This window comes from Diadema setosum, unplaced genomic scaffold (genome assembly GCF_964275005.1).
Source record: "Diadema setosum unplaced genomic scaffold, eeDiaSeto1 scaffold_31, whole genome shotgun sequence".
NCBI lineage: Eukaryota > Metazoa > Echinodermata > Echinoidea > Diadematoida > Diadematidae > Diadema > Diadema setosum.
This window is the reverse complement of record NW_027307657.1, coordinates 63,269-78,761: the sequence shown is the minus strand read 5'-3', so window position 1 is coordinate 78,761 and position 15,493 is coordinate 63,269. Positions and strand designations below refer to the sequence as shown.

Sequence of the window (15,493 nt, the reverse complement as noted above, 5' to 3'; positions counted from 1 at the left end):
TCTTCTTTTTCCCAACAAAACATAACACAAGATGAATCAGGTATTACATAAAAAAAATTGCCTTTGCTATAGATAAATGAAATCGATAAACATATAAGAGCGCATACTGGCAAAAAAAGATGATCAAAGTCATGCTTCAGTTGGAAAAAAAATGAATAGGGAGGTCCACTAAAAAGCAAAGCTTGTATATTGTGAACCACTCATAAAACTTATGAATTACTCAATGACAAACACTTGTCACAAATATGATATAAGACAGGACGGGATAAAACAGAAGAAACACAACAACATGACACAACTTGCCAGAATAGATGAACAGAATAGAAGGAAAAACAGAAAAAGAGAGAATGAGATAATGCCTACACGCTGAACAAATGGAACAGGGGATGGTAGAGAATGTGTTTCAGAGTTGGCGCTGCATGCAGCTGTAAAGGGATTGTGATAGCTGTGATAAAGTGGATGAGCAATACAAAATACAATTCCATTTATAATAAAATTACTTATATCACCATAACCGGCACTTCGTTTATTATTCATTGCATTAACAATGTCTATTATTTCATATTCAATTCAATTCAATTCAATTCAATTCATTTATTTTCATTCTTCTTTTTCCCAACAAAACATAACACAAGATAAATCAGGTATTACATAAAAACATTGCCTTTGCTATAGATAAATGAAATCGATAAACATATAAGAGCGCATACTGGCAAAAATGATGATCAAAGTCATGCTTCAGTTGGAAAAAAAAATGAATAGGGAGGTCCACTAAAAAGCAAAGCTTGTATATTGTGAACCACTCATAAAACTTTTGAATTACTCATTGACAAACACTTGTCACAAATATGATATAAGACAGGACGGGATAAAACAGAAGAAACACAACAACATGACACAACTTGCCAGAATAGATGAACAGAATGGAAGGAAAAAAAGAAAAAAGAAAAAGAGAGAATGAGATAATGCCTACACGCTGAACAAATGGAACAGGGGATGGTAGAGAATGTGTTTCAGAGTTGGCGCTGCATGCAGCTGTAAAAGGATTGTGATAGCTACTTCATTACGTAATAATGAATTCAGTGATTGAATGATTGGAGGATGGATGATGAACCCTGAGGTTGACGAAACCTATAGCTAATTTAAAAAAAAGTATATCAGAGAGGATTTAATAGAAAAAAAATTTCGACTTGCGCTTAAAAGAATACAGAGATGTGGAATTTCTTATTTCACAGCTTAGTGAGTCCCAAAATCTAGGACCGGTGTATATAAATGTATTCTGAGCCAATAAAGTTCTCAGGAGAGGAAAATGAAACTCATTAGATTGTCTAGTGGAATAAGTATGAAAAGACTGGTTCCGTGGGAACATTGAATTGAAAATACTGGGAAGTGCATTTATATTGTAATTGAACATAAACTGACCAAGTGGAAATAAATACAAATCTTTAATTTTCAAAATCTTATATTTTGTAAATAGTGGCTCTGTATGGGAACGTGGCGGGACGCCACAAATAATACGAATAGCCTTTTTTTTGTAATAATAGTAGTTTATCTACTAAATTTTGATGGGCACTACCCCAAGCTAGGAGTCCGCAATTAAGATAAGGTAAAATTATAGAAAAAAATTCGTAGTTGGAGCAAAGAGAATAGAACTGGGAATGGAATGACCTAACAATCTGCAAAATGCGTATTAGACTGTGGTTTCTCTTTTGCCAGATTTTCTCCAATCATTGAAAAATAAGAATAAAAAATATTTGTTTATTACCAGAATCTTCAAAAAATTTATTATTAAATCTAATTTTCGTAATTTTCAATTTTTTGATATATTCATGGCCTGCTTTGATATCTTCCATGTATTTTTTATATCATGTTTAAATTGTTCTACCTGAATCATATTATATTTCCCCTTTTCCGATCGTATGACCTTAGTCAAAATATTCTTATACGATGTATATTCATTCTTTGACTCCTCAGTTGTTTTTTATTTATGATATAAACTATTTTTCCTATCAATTGAACGGAGGAGAGATTTCGAAATCCATGGAAGTTTAGGGGATGTTTTATAATACACTGACTTATCTTTTAATAATCATCTAAATGTTTATCATATCTCCATAGAATTATCAAATGATACATTAACATCATCATTATCACAAGCACGAGATCAATCAACCCTATCTAAGCTAGCACAAAGTCTAGCTAAATTTTCTAGTGTGGCTCTACGTATAAATGAAGGAAAATAAGACATTTTAACCGAATGCTTGAGATCACAACATGTTATAATTGGAAAGTGATCGGTCATATCGGATAAAATTATAGAAGAATTCAAAACTTGTAAAGAATGAGTAAAAATATCATCAAGGAGGGTGGTGGAATGATTTGTAGCACGTGTAGGTTTGGAAATTAATGGAAAAAAGGGATGCAAAAATAAATCAAAAAATTCTTTTGACGTATAGTCAAAACTCTTAAATCAATATTAAAGTCACCCATTATACAAATACATTTATTAACAAAAAAGAGGGTTTTTTTGATAAATTAGTGATACTATTTTAAAAAAATCTTTAGAACTGGAGTTAGGGGTCTATAAACAACACCAACTATAATATTTTTACTTTGAGGGATGAAAATTTCAACAAACAAAAACTCTACAATATCATTCATTATATTTACATCATTACAAACATTAAACTCAAGTTCATTAGATAAATAAATCGTAACCCCACCATCGGTCCAATTCACTCCATTATTTATAATCAAATCATAACTATTCAGTGCATACGGTAAATTGATACCAGATGATAACCATGTTTCTGTTAAACCTATTACAGAGATTTGTTGTTTATTTTGATTATCTAACAATATCTTTTATTCATCAAAATGCTTATGCTTATTAATAGTCCTTATATTCGATATATACCATATTCTTGTTAAGATTAAAGCAAGACAGATATAGCGTCGAATTTCAATCCAGAGTTAATATACAGTTGAACATGAGCCCGTTTAATAAAAAAAAAAAATCCGTAAACTTTCATGCGGTAAGTCCGAGAGCAATAGTCATTTTCTAATATACACTGTACAGAGGACCTTTTTTAGCATCAGAAGTTTTACGAAAGCGACAAAATAAAATCTTATTCATATCACGAAAAATGAATAAATTCAATGGAAATGGCACATTTTTTCCATGTAAGTAAGAACTGCTTTGCTACAGACTAACACAAAGGGAAGTGTTGAGCACGCACGTTTTGATGAACGCGTGATTATTATTTGTTTGTTTGTGTGTGTGTGTGTGTGTGTGTGTGTGTGTGCGTGTGTGAGTGTGTGGAATTTGACAACTGATTTGTATGTCCGACCCCTACAAATGCGGTAGGCCTATCAATTATAAGTTTAGAAAATATCAGAGTGAGTGAAAAAGGGTGAGAGAGAGGGGGACCTAAGGGACTATGGGGTTTTCTTTGTTTTTTATTCTAAGTTTTTAAAAGCTAACGGGAAATTTATTTTTTAGGACTATACACAATCCCCTTGTTATTGCCATACATTGAGAGTGATATCATCCTTCCTGTCTCTGAAGGAGGTTGATTATCTTTTTTTTTTTCAAATCATACTACATTAGTAATGCAACTCGACTTATCTTTTCTATTGTTCCACTTCTTGCATTCAAAACATGGGTGGTACGTCAGCTGTACGATTTCTATATCAGATTTCCTTGTAATGACCCCTTAGTCCGTACACATGTCTGATGCGAGTGCCTATGCATTGATGGATTATATACACACAAGGCAATGAAAATATGAACGTATATTCATTGTTTCTGTTGGTTTGGTTTCACTGGCTTACATGTTCTATTTTGAGTTGGGCTGTGATGTCTTATACGCTAATTTGGACTCTCACCTCTTTACAAATATTTACATGCAGTGAAAGCAAGGTTAAGAAATTAACCCCTGAAAGGCTGGACAAGCTGATAGCGCATTTAGGACCCGAGTTGTACGGTCGCCTCGGTATTCATCTCGGATTTGGGCTTGCTGTCACTAGCAAGATACTAGCAAAGCATCAAGGGGACTATGACAAGGCTTATACGGACATGTTCTTTCGCTGGACTGTGAAGACTGACCCCCCGAAGCGGATCCAGGGCCTGGAGAAAGCTCTGATGAATGCAGAACTAAGGGGACTGATTGATGACGTGTTGTGGAATGAATTATATGTACACAGTCCATCATATTCAATTCAATTCAATTCAATTAATTTGTTTTCATACTTCTCGTACATGCATGTCACATCAAAAATAATAATACAGGTTACTTTACCTTGTAAACAATGTGCAAAAACGAACAATATACATGGTAATATCACATCAATTGAAATGATGACTGGTCGAAATCGAGTGGGGTTGAACAAAGAGAAGTATGACGGGACCTAGTTAAAAGCAAGCTGGTTTGGCCGTAATCCCCGAGTAGTCAGTGTTTGTTAAAAAGAAACGGAGAACGGATATTCATTTAAGAAATACACAAGCTTATTCAGACATTTTATTGACAGCCATGTCGTTCAAGATTGCATTCTTTTAAATGATTGAATGCCGAACAATGCCTTGTCTTTCACATGTTCTTCTTTTGGTATCGTTTTGCCTCAAGTATGCCAGGAGAAGGCCACCCTCTGGTGCTCCTCATAGTTATTCTCTTCAGAGTGAAGAGGAAACAAACGTAGGTGACATGATTAAAAAGCTGTCACTTCATAATGAGATCCCAGAGGATGACAGACAAAAATCCCATGGACCTGAGCAGGAGAGCGGTAAGAGCAACCCAAGGAATTGATTGAGGTGTCCCGGTAACCGGTAGGGAAAGCATTCTCTGATTTTTAGAGTAAATTATTTATTTATTTATTTATTTATTTATTTATTTATTTATTCTTATTTATTCATTTACATTCATAGAGTGGATAGCCCTTTCAGCTCAAGACTGATTTCCAAAGGGGTCCACATACATGTAAAAATACAACGTATACAAAATAATGAACAAATATAATAACTCTATACATAACAGCAAACTGAAAAAAAAAGATGTATACGATTTTGTACAGTGGTAAAATTGGAAAAAAGAAATTAACAAATAGATAAAACAAAGTAAATGTAAGAATAAAGTCTGAAACATTAAATGAAGAAATGAATCATACGATAGTTTGCCAATTGTTAATCGAATATGGTTATAACAATCTAACAGATTTAAGAAATACAAAAACGAAATACAAAAACGAAATACAAAAACGATGAATAAAACAATAACTGAGAAGAAATTTTAAAAATATATACATGCACTGAATCATCTTATTGAATTAAATCATATTTATTAAGGGTAAAATAAATTAAAAATCAATTAAAAATATGTAATTAACAAATTAAATGAACGATGTAAAATATGAATAACATTCAAATCATGAAATTAAATATAAAATGCTTTGCAAATTACATATCAAGTACTAGGTGTTTCAAAAAACATGTTCCACTTTTGATTCTTAATAATTTATAAACTATATATCAGATAACACTGTCATTGATATGGGTAATAGCTGAATAGTGTACAATTTGGTTGAAGGTGGTTTGAATATGAAAACATACATCAATTTCATGAAATCCATGATTAATTTCACAGTTAGGTTCCAGATTTTGCTCTATTTTCAACCCTCTGTACAAAATTTCACTTTGCACATGGGTCAATGAGTGTGTATGGGAGTGTGTGGTTAACACCATGACAATGGTCCTAAACAATGATTAGGGTTTGAATGCTCCATTATTTATTCATGAGAAATTCCACTATCACAACTAGTCTTTTTCAGCCTCCGGCAGTATCTGTGTAAAGTCAAACGCCTGCCGATACTGTCGTTGGGTCTCGACAGTGCTCTCCAAACTTCTGAAAAACGAAATTACAATGAATACCTTCTGTTCTATCGTAAACATGGTGACAGGAAGCAAAGAAAATCAATTAGATTATACACTTGTGTAAATGGAGCCTGAAATAAATCTACTGTGAAACATATCGCCCCAATGATAAATGCTGCTGAACTCTTAACCAAAAATATATTTTTTTTAATCAAAAAGTGAAAAATTTGTCAGACTATTTAATTAGTAGACAGATGTATTAAAATGAGGAACTTTAGATCATTTGTTGCTTATTTATATCCCAAAATTTAGTGATATGTGAAGCAAAAATTGAAAATGGTTGCCAGCTGGAATGGAATGTGGTGTTTGCAAGCACATGGAAACGTGTGCTTCCTTTTTCCATTTGCATGCAGTTTACTCTTTACCGTGCATGAATCCAGACTAGCAGTGCCCAGGGCAATCCACATGAATTATTGATTAAGCATTCATGTGCCTGGGAGCACGAGACTGACGCCAAGTCAACAGGTGGTTCAGGCATGTCCATTGTTCAGGGCCATTGTCAGCACACACTCACATACACATCATTGGTTTCTGTGCAAGGTTCAATTTTTGTACAGAGGGTTAAAAATTGACCAAAATCTGAAACCTCACTTCAAAATCAATCTTAGATTTAATGAAACTGATTTACGTTTTCACATTCAAATTACCTCCGACCAAATTGTACACTATTCAGCTATTATTTATATCAATGACAGTTTTATCGAATGAATAGTTTTTGAGCTATTAATGATCAAAAGTGGGAAATGTTTTTTGAAACACCTAGTATATCTACGGAATAAAAAAGGAATGGTTTAAACAGGATAAAACAATGATAAATAAAAAGGACTACATGAAACAATATGAAATCATGCAACTGAATTAATTAATACTTTCAAGATAAAACCAACTTCGTTGTTAGGAATCATAAAAATAAGTTCGTAATTTGAAGAATATTCAAGTAAAAATCATGAGTCATAAATGAACGGGTACGGTTTTTAAGACAAAATTTGGTTACATAATATAAAAAAAAAACAATATAAGATCGGCATGGTGATACAAATGGTTAGTAAAATTCGTTAAAGGCAAGAGAATACATAAAATAAAACATGAAGAGGATTTGCAAAAGCGTTGATGAAATTAACACAATATAATTACAACTAGAACACAAAATAAATATATTTTTCAATGACAGTATGATAATTTAACGTAGTTAACCAAAATTTTATAATTTGTGAAACATCCAAAGTACAAACAATAGCAGACAAACAAGCAAGCAAACAATTTGACTGAAACAAGTGTGAAAATGTAAAGTACAGAGAGGAAAAGAAGTTGGTAATAGAACACATTTGAGTTCAACAACTACGAAGTGAACGCTAGTGGGGTTTCCTTACCTTAACCTGAGAAGAAGTAACAAATAACACAATTATCTGTTCAACTTTCAACTTGAGATAAAGAATTGAATAACTTAATGCTGCTGTAAAAAAAAAAAATTGCTTTAAAAACTCTGTTTTAGGTTTAGGTAATTGTAGTTTTAAAAAACTGTTTCTTATTTATCAAGTCATCCGAATGACGCTCCTTGAATCGATCATTTTATGGATTTAAATTAAGGTATATTCTTGGTGAAGGCGTTGATCTTTTTATACATACATATCATGTACAAACATCAATTGAGATGGGGATTATCTGCTACCGCAGCGCCTTATCAAAATGCTAATATCCTTTTGAAATATTATTACACACACATTATCACACCCACTGAGGTGTTTATGTATCAACGCTTTCATCTTTTGTTTTTGTTTTTTTAATCTTATCCCGTCTGTGTCTGTCCACTCATCAAATTGGAGTAATTAGTTAATGACCACTAGTCTTTTAAATTTGTGCAAACTATGATCTTTTTGGTCGACTCACTTCCGAAACATCTATTGTGAGCACCTAGATCATCATTTACGTGAAGTTTCTTTATTTCCTACCTTTCTCGTTCTCTTCCTCCAAGAATGATTCGCAATGAACAGACGTCTTATTTTACGTAATGTAATTGTTATTAATATGCCATATATGGGTTCCTATTTGTATTTTATAATTCCTTCATTTTGTTTGTACCAATGAACTTCGAGAATGAACGCAAATCATTTGATTTCAGCAAAGGATGATCTTCTATTAGTTGAGAAGAGAATCGATCACCATGGAGGTGAGCTTCGGAACGAAACGTTTGGCATCTCACTCTCCATCCCTCCCGGAGCTCTGGTAGAGGGCACTAGCGAGATCATCACGCTAACAATCCTCACGGAGAAACCAGAGGACCTCAAACTGCGGGACGATGAAATGATCGTTAGTTATGGCTTCCGGTGTTCTCCACCAGGACTGAAATTTCTGGCACCAGTCCGCCTTACCATCCCTCATTGTGCAGTCCTGACTGATCCTGCCAAAGTCGAGACGGTCCTTTACCTGAGTGATGAGAATGGTAATACCAAGCCCTGATTTTGCTCACGAACATCTCGTTGATTTTGGATTTATCTTGTTTTTTTTTTCTTTATTTATTCATGACTATTGACCGATTCTGTGACGCGCTATGTGTATTTTTGGCATGGGCAGCGCCATTACTCGGTGTCTCAGCCGACCCTCCCCCCCCCCCCCCTTCCAACTCCCCACCCCTCTCCCCACATTAGCACGCGCGCAGAAAGAAAAACTGCTTTAGCCAATGGGCGTCTCGTACTGAGTGCGCGAATGCTTGCTTAGTGCGCGAACCTTTGTTACAAGTGCGTGATAAACATGTTGCCCAGGGTGGGGTAGAGCAGGGGGGGGGGGGGGGGGGTCGGCTGAGACACCCACTATGGCTGCGCCCAGTGCTATGAAATGTCTGCTGCCCTAAACGAACCCGAATCGGTCAATATGTGACCGTACATCATAAAACCAACAAAAAGTCGCACCCCTTGAGTTTATATGAGAACTCAAAAAAGAAAAGTGAAACGGGTCAACCAGGTCAATTTTAAGTTCTTTTAATAATTTTTGTAAGAACTTCTCTTTGTCTACAGTATTCTTAGGTTTGTGATCATAAAATGAATGGGAAAGTATATTTTTGAGCAGTTTTTCTGCAACTTTTTTTTTTTTGGGGGGGGGGTAAAGAATAGTGAGATCTCGGAGGTCCCTTTTCAGTTCTCGAAAATTCTTAGCACACTCTTGACTTTTAACTCTACTAACTTTGAAAAGATAATGCTACTGCCTTGAAAGCTTTGATTAATCACGGACATAATATTTTAGTACATCATGCTCAATATCAGCGTAATCTGGTAATCCCCTTTTGCTTTTGCTTCGGTGGTTACATCTTGTTTTTTGTCACGTTCATCGCACATCTAGCACGACTTGGTAAAGATTAAGCGCTACATTAGACACTGTATTTTAGAGTCCTTTTGCTCAGTTCACACTTTTCCAGAGTGTGTGTTTTCTTTCTATTCTTTAGAGGGGTAAGAACAGTCTACTAGTATTTGAATTGAGTTTTACATCATTTTAAAGCTTAGAATATGTTCTTTCAGGCTCTGTCCTTGACTAGAAATTCATGACTGGTGACTTCTTGTTGGTTTTGTGGTGCAGGGTCAGCTGGTAAACTTCCTTGAAGATCTTCAGTCACGGCATCAGACATCGTCGATTTAGATGAGGGAGACTTTCTAACAAGCACTTTCCCCAGAGTCTGCCAACAGTTATACTGTCCTTATTTTTATTGTATTATTTTTATACCTTCGCCACGAGGTGTCGCCAGAAACATAATGTTTTCATAATGTCCGTCCGTCCGTAATTCCGTCCTTCCGTCCATAATAAACGTAGTAAATAATTTGTGAACAGCGTAGCTAAAACAAGAAAAGAAAAATGCTTGAGGTATCTCAGTAAGATTAGGCATATGAGTGGACGAAGTCGTGCCAATCAAATTTTGCGGTGCACATGGTAAGGTCAAAGGGAAATTCTAAAAATGTTACTACTGTATGTCCCCCATATTATTGCGATGCCTGAAGATATTTTCTCGGAACCTATCGTATACATGCATTACCACTCAGATAAACATTTTCTATGAAAGTTACGGGCTGTGGGGTCAAAGGTCAAGCACACATGCATGTACCGTCTGACAGTGATTCTTCTTGGACTTTAGGGGTCATGGGGTCGAAGATATCAAAGGTCAAAGGTCGGGTTCAAATGCTTAAATTCTATTTAATGCCGAAATTACACGCTTTTCCATGCCTTGGTGGTTATTTAATGCATAGAATAAGTAAACAAAGGTCCATAGTTAAGTAAGATTTTGGCCGTGGGGTAGAGGTCAAGGGAAATTTTCAAATGTCACCATTTCCCCTATAGTTTAAAAATAGTCCAAATTATTGTCATGAGAATGGATGTTACCAGTTAGTGCTTTGAAGAATTGTGGACCATGGGACCATGGGTCATAGCCTTTTTTTATCCGTGTTTAAAGAAAACAAACAACTAACAGACCTTCATGGAGCGACGATGATTATGTTGAAACATTCAACGTTTAGGACCTACCTGTTATCATTATTTCATTTTTGGAAAATTTGATTTCTTTTTAAGTCGTGGGTCCTCGGTCTATAGCCCCCATCCCCCCCCACCTTCTCCGATAGATTTCCAGATGTAGTGCGAAGTAATACTATTCGACGTCAATAGCATAATTAGATTTTTCATAATAATATGAAAATGTATAAAAATGTAACAAAATATTAACAATTCATATAACTCCCCAACTGCCCCCCAAATAACGTTGATATGTATATATCTCTATATATGATATAATTCAGCCATGAAGTCAACTAGAAATATTCAACGTTGGGGCACGATGGTGTGCAGGAGGTGCGCCAAGGATGTGATTGCGGGAGGGAACAATAGCGCAGAAAATTAAAAACGTCATGTCCAGAGTACCATCATTAAACCGAGTGTAAATTCAATGTGCCTATGAAAAGCTCAGATTAAGGGTTTTTTTCCACTCGATTTCAAATGAAGTGTAATCCTTAAGGCACATTATGCTACGTAATTGCTATTCTCAGATACTCCTGCTAAAACCACAGACCGAATTCTTAAGTCGTTGTTATATCTATACGGCTCCCAAATATTTTATTCTTTACCTCCGGAAAGAAGGGAAACTTACAATATGAATTTAATCCTTAGAAAGAGTAAAAGCAACATTCTTCCCTTGTAGGCCTCGACACAGCTTTACTGGTATCATTTTTTTTTTCGTAAGATTCGTTTATCTGATGTCAACATAGATGCACGATTATATTTTTCAGTGCACTGTATTGTGAGCCCCTTTACTTTTTATTTCTTTTTATTTACTTTGATTTTAGCTACAATAAGGAATTCGAATTCACATAAGATTTTTTCAAACTATCATAGATTCCCGCTTTTCTTGGTCGTGTCCTTAATTTGTTTTTACAATCTTATTACCACTGCGGTACAACTTATTTCAATGTGTTTGATTTGATGTATACGTTATCTTTAATTTTTCAATTATTATTATTATTCATGTTTATCGAAATCGTGACTCGCAGCAGTGAGATTGCTGAATTGCTCACAATTTTACATAAACGACGTGATGCATACACATAGATATAACAATACTTTCTGATACCTGTACACCTGTACTGCAAATTTAAGCTGTGTTCAGATGGAGGCAGTTTTGGTCGGAGTAACTTCGGAGGATAGGTCGAAATAGTGCCCGTCTGAACAAAGTCGTGGTAACTTCCTTCGATCGGAGGAACTTACCACGACCTCTTCCTCCGAATGAGATACTCCTGAGTTTTCTCAGGAGTATCTCGCTACCACGACTAGCTGGTCGGAGTAAATTACCCGTGCGGACAAGCCCTCGGAGTATCTATGAACTTACATGCCTTACGACCTATGTAAAACTTCCTAGGTCAAATCGCAATGTTGACATTTTGCGACTACAAGTCCGCGTGTTGTGCAATCTAACCTAGTCGATTACGACGAAGAAGCTAAATGCAGAAATGCAGAAATTTCAGTCAACAAGAATGGAGAAGACAAATGCCACTGGTAAAAAACACAATCCCATGGTCGACGAATGCGGCGCTACCACTTTCGGAAGTTGCACCGACCCTCGCACATAAATTGGTCGGAGTTTCTTCCCACGACCGCCATGTGGCTACTAGGGTCGTGGTAAGATGTGCATTAATTTGAATTTTAATTGCCGTGCAATAAATTTTTACTCCGACTAGAAATACGTCGGTGTGTTTTCTTCGATGTGTTTTCTTCGATGTTTGTCAAAATACTGAAGTTCATTCTTATCCTACTAGACAAAAAGATTATTTTCATCTTTCTCCTGTACGAACCGTATCTGCTTTAAAAACAATAACCACTACAGGACCTAAATTTTGGAATGAGTTGGATAGAGAAATAATCCAATCTCAGTCTCTTTATTCATTTAAACATAAACTTAAACTAGTTTTTCTGAATTCATATCTATAGCTATTCTTCAATCCTCCTCGATATTCTCTCTTCATACTTCACATTACTGACATTATCGATTATGTAACATGTGCCTCGCTCGTGATTTCTGTATTATCTCCTGAACTTCCTTTGTACACATTTGGTATCTCTGCTATTGTACACTGCATCTGACTTGTACCTCGCTCGGGTGATCACGCAACACTCAAGAAGTCTGTGCCGCGGACATTGTTTTCATTGTTTTCTTTTTTCTTTTTCTTTTTACTTTTTGGCGTTTATATTTCTCCAATTCAGAAATTGTCATTCCTTTAATTACATACCCAAGTAAGAAATAATCTCACATCCGCATCTGGGAATCTACAACCTACAAGCAATGCTTCTATGTAGATTCCTCATATTTCACATGTTTTATTGTCTTATAAGCTGTACGTGACAATTCATCCAGGCTTTTGTATTGTGATGTTTATGTTTTATGTATTTGTTGAAATGTGGAATATGGAACAATAAAAAAAAAACGTCTGAACATGGCTATAATCATATAATTATAAAATTCTTTACACATACAGATAGAATGCATAAAAATATACATAGCATTCCGATACTTTGCTACAAAATGCCTCTTGGTGCATTTCAAACATCTGCTGAGGAGCGTGAGGGATGTGTCTTTAAACATGTGTGTATATAATGTGTATGCTGTTATGTGTGCGTGCATTTTGCGTGTTTGTTCATGCTGAAATGCCCTTACTTGTGATCAAAGAACATGCATACACAAAACAGAACAAATTCAATTACTACACTACAAGTACAGCCACAAAAACACTTCCTTCCATATATAAAGCAAAACGATTTAAAATAGATATTAAATTCCCATTCTTACCACGCACGAGGAAACAACCTCTTACTGTATCTCGAACATGTGTCGAGGCGCTTGAGAGGTGTATCTGTGAGCATGCGTGTGTGTGTGTGTGTGTGTGTGTGTGTGCATGTGTGAGTGTGTGGGGTGTGTGGGGGTGTTGTGTTTGTGTATGGATAAAATTGCTGCCATGAAAACTGAGACAGTAACGAGACAAAGGATTGACATCTACGGCATAAGATTGTATCAGTAAAAATATACCAGTCCCTAGGATGATAATCGCTTTACAAATAATACAGAATTATTTCAGTCTATTTTTTTTCTTCTTTGCATGCCTTTTTACGTAAGATTTTTTTTTTTTTTTTTTTGGGGGGGGGGGCTGTCCTTGTAAGGGTCCATTTGAAAATCAGTGACTGATGAAAGGACTTCCAGACCCCAAATGGAAATTTATTATTCTATTCAATTCTTTCCGATTCTATTTTATTTTGTTCTGTTCTATAATAACAGGAAAACCAGTTAATATTGGTCGGCGCATAGCAGTGGTATTCGATGATGGACAGTCTCAAGAATCTGGATATAGAAGGATTACCTCCTCTGGAAAAGCTAGCTCCTTCCAAGGTCAGTCGTGACTAATCAAGCTCCAGAATACTTTTGTAAATATTATTCAAGTGCTTCATTCAAATATAAGTCATCCAATAGCAGTATGCATGGAATGCCTCTTCATTTTCCACTTCTTTTATACTGAGCACCGTCTACAAGTAATAAATGGTTTCATTCCGACAGATCACCTGTTATTTCGTCATCACAGGAAGAGACTCGTTTGCTATCCTCCAGGTCATCGACAGTCCTGGCGCCCGACTTCTCTGTTTATGGGAGCAGGCGTCGATATGCATCCATTGCAGTGTCCAGGTTGTCATTTGTTCCGACACGCTGTACGGTGGCCTGGTTCCTTTGCTCTCCTTTCCTTTGTGGAATATGCATTGGTTCCTCTGCCCTTCTTCTGCCATCAGGTATGATGGTGATTCTGTGGTTCGTGGAAATATGGCTGTAATTTCGTTTTTCGCGTTCATTTTCTCACTTGCGTCGCGGAAGCGGGATAGCCTGTGGCGTCGTTTTTGTCGTCGGCGTCATCAATACTTTTGTAGCTGTACTCTCAATTACTTTCCACAGTTTTCACTGGTTTTGAGCCATGACCATGAAAATCACACCATAGCAGGGACCTGACCTTAAAACGTTGGTATGATTTAAGTGTTGATGAAATTCTTCAAGGGCAAAGGTCAAGGTCAAGGTCAGGGTCGGTATTCTAAACAGGCCGTTAATGTTTTGTGGAAATCTCCTTCATATACGAAGCAGGAGACATAATGTACACGAGATCCTACAGGGGCGGATCCAGGGAGGACCGCAATCGGCGCACGCCCCCCTTTATTTTTTGTTGAAACAAAAGAAAAAAAAAGAAAAAATGGGGGGAGGGGTGCGTGCGCCCCCCTTTAATTTTGTAAACACGCCCCCTCTTTACGGAATTCCTGGATCCGCCCCTGTCCTATGTATAGCAAGCAGCTACAACAGCCAGGGTGAGTGATGCAATTTAGTCCCCGTAGCAGGTGGCTGTTGGCGGAGGAGTTCCCTTCTATAAACCTCAAAATTATTACTTTTCCAGATACATGGTTTTCGATTCTGTTTTCCGCGTGTTCCAACTCACTCCGGATGTTGTGGCTCTCTAGAAGACTATGAGAATGCAGGAAAAGCAAATCCAGAGGTAGGTTCGGAACTATTGGCTGTTGGTGGGCTGCATGGTGACACATCGGAAGCACACACAAAGCTGTGAGATGACCATCTAACCTGACTGATTTACGAAGACGAGCCAAGTCTTTTCATTTTCCTGACTAACAATCTAACAGTATGTGTATGAAAGGACGCCTTCCCTTGCAGTTGTAATTAACTGTTGTTTGCGTTTGCCATCTCAAATAATGAGCTTTTTGGAAGGTCACGTATCCCGGACAGGACAAGAAGAGGATCATCATAACTAAATCTTGATTCAGTGTAAGAGATACGTATGGAAGTTAGCCAGAATGATGACCTGTGTGTAGGCATGGTAAACACTGTTATTATGCATTCGATAAACGAAGCAGCACACACAACAAACCGCATCTTTCAACTCTGGGCAATGTAAACAGTAAAGTCTGAGGTAACATTCGAAAGCCAATAGGCGTAAAGCGATACTATTGATAAAGTTCCTCTTGACCCTACTTTTTCAATGGTTTTGGCAAAGGGCTTTCTTGCAA

At 36.4% G+C, this 15,493-nt stretch overlaps 1 protein-coding gene across 1 annotated transcript in view; it reads left to right on the top strand.

Annotated features, from left to right (window-relative positions):
* The window catches only part of LOC140245761 (uncharacterized), a 28,157-nt gene extending 14,317 nt beyond the window's left edge, over positions 1–13,840 (top strand). The window contains exons 3-5 of the mRNA XM_072325285.1: positions 4,626–4,782; positions 8,046–8,366; positions 13,719–13,840. Coding sequence (XP_072181386.1) covers positions 4,626–4,782; positions 8,046–8,366; positions 13,719–13,840 — 600 coding nt within the window. The remainder of the gene's footprint in view (positions 1–4,625; positions 4,783–8,045; positions 8,367–13,718) is intronic.
* Positions 13,841–15,493: the final 1,653 nt, after the last annotated feature.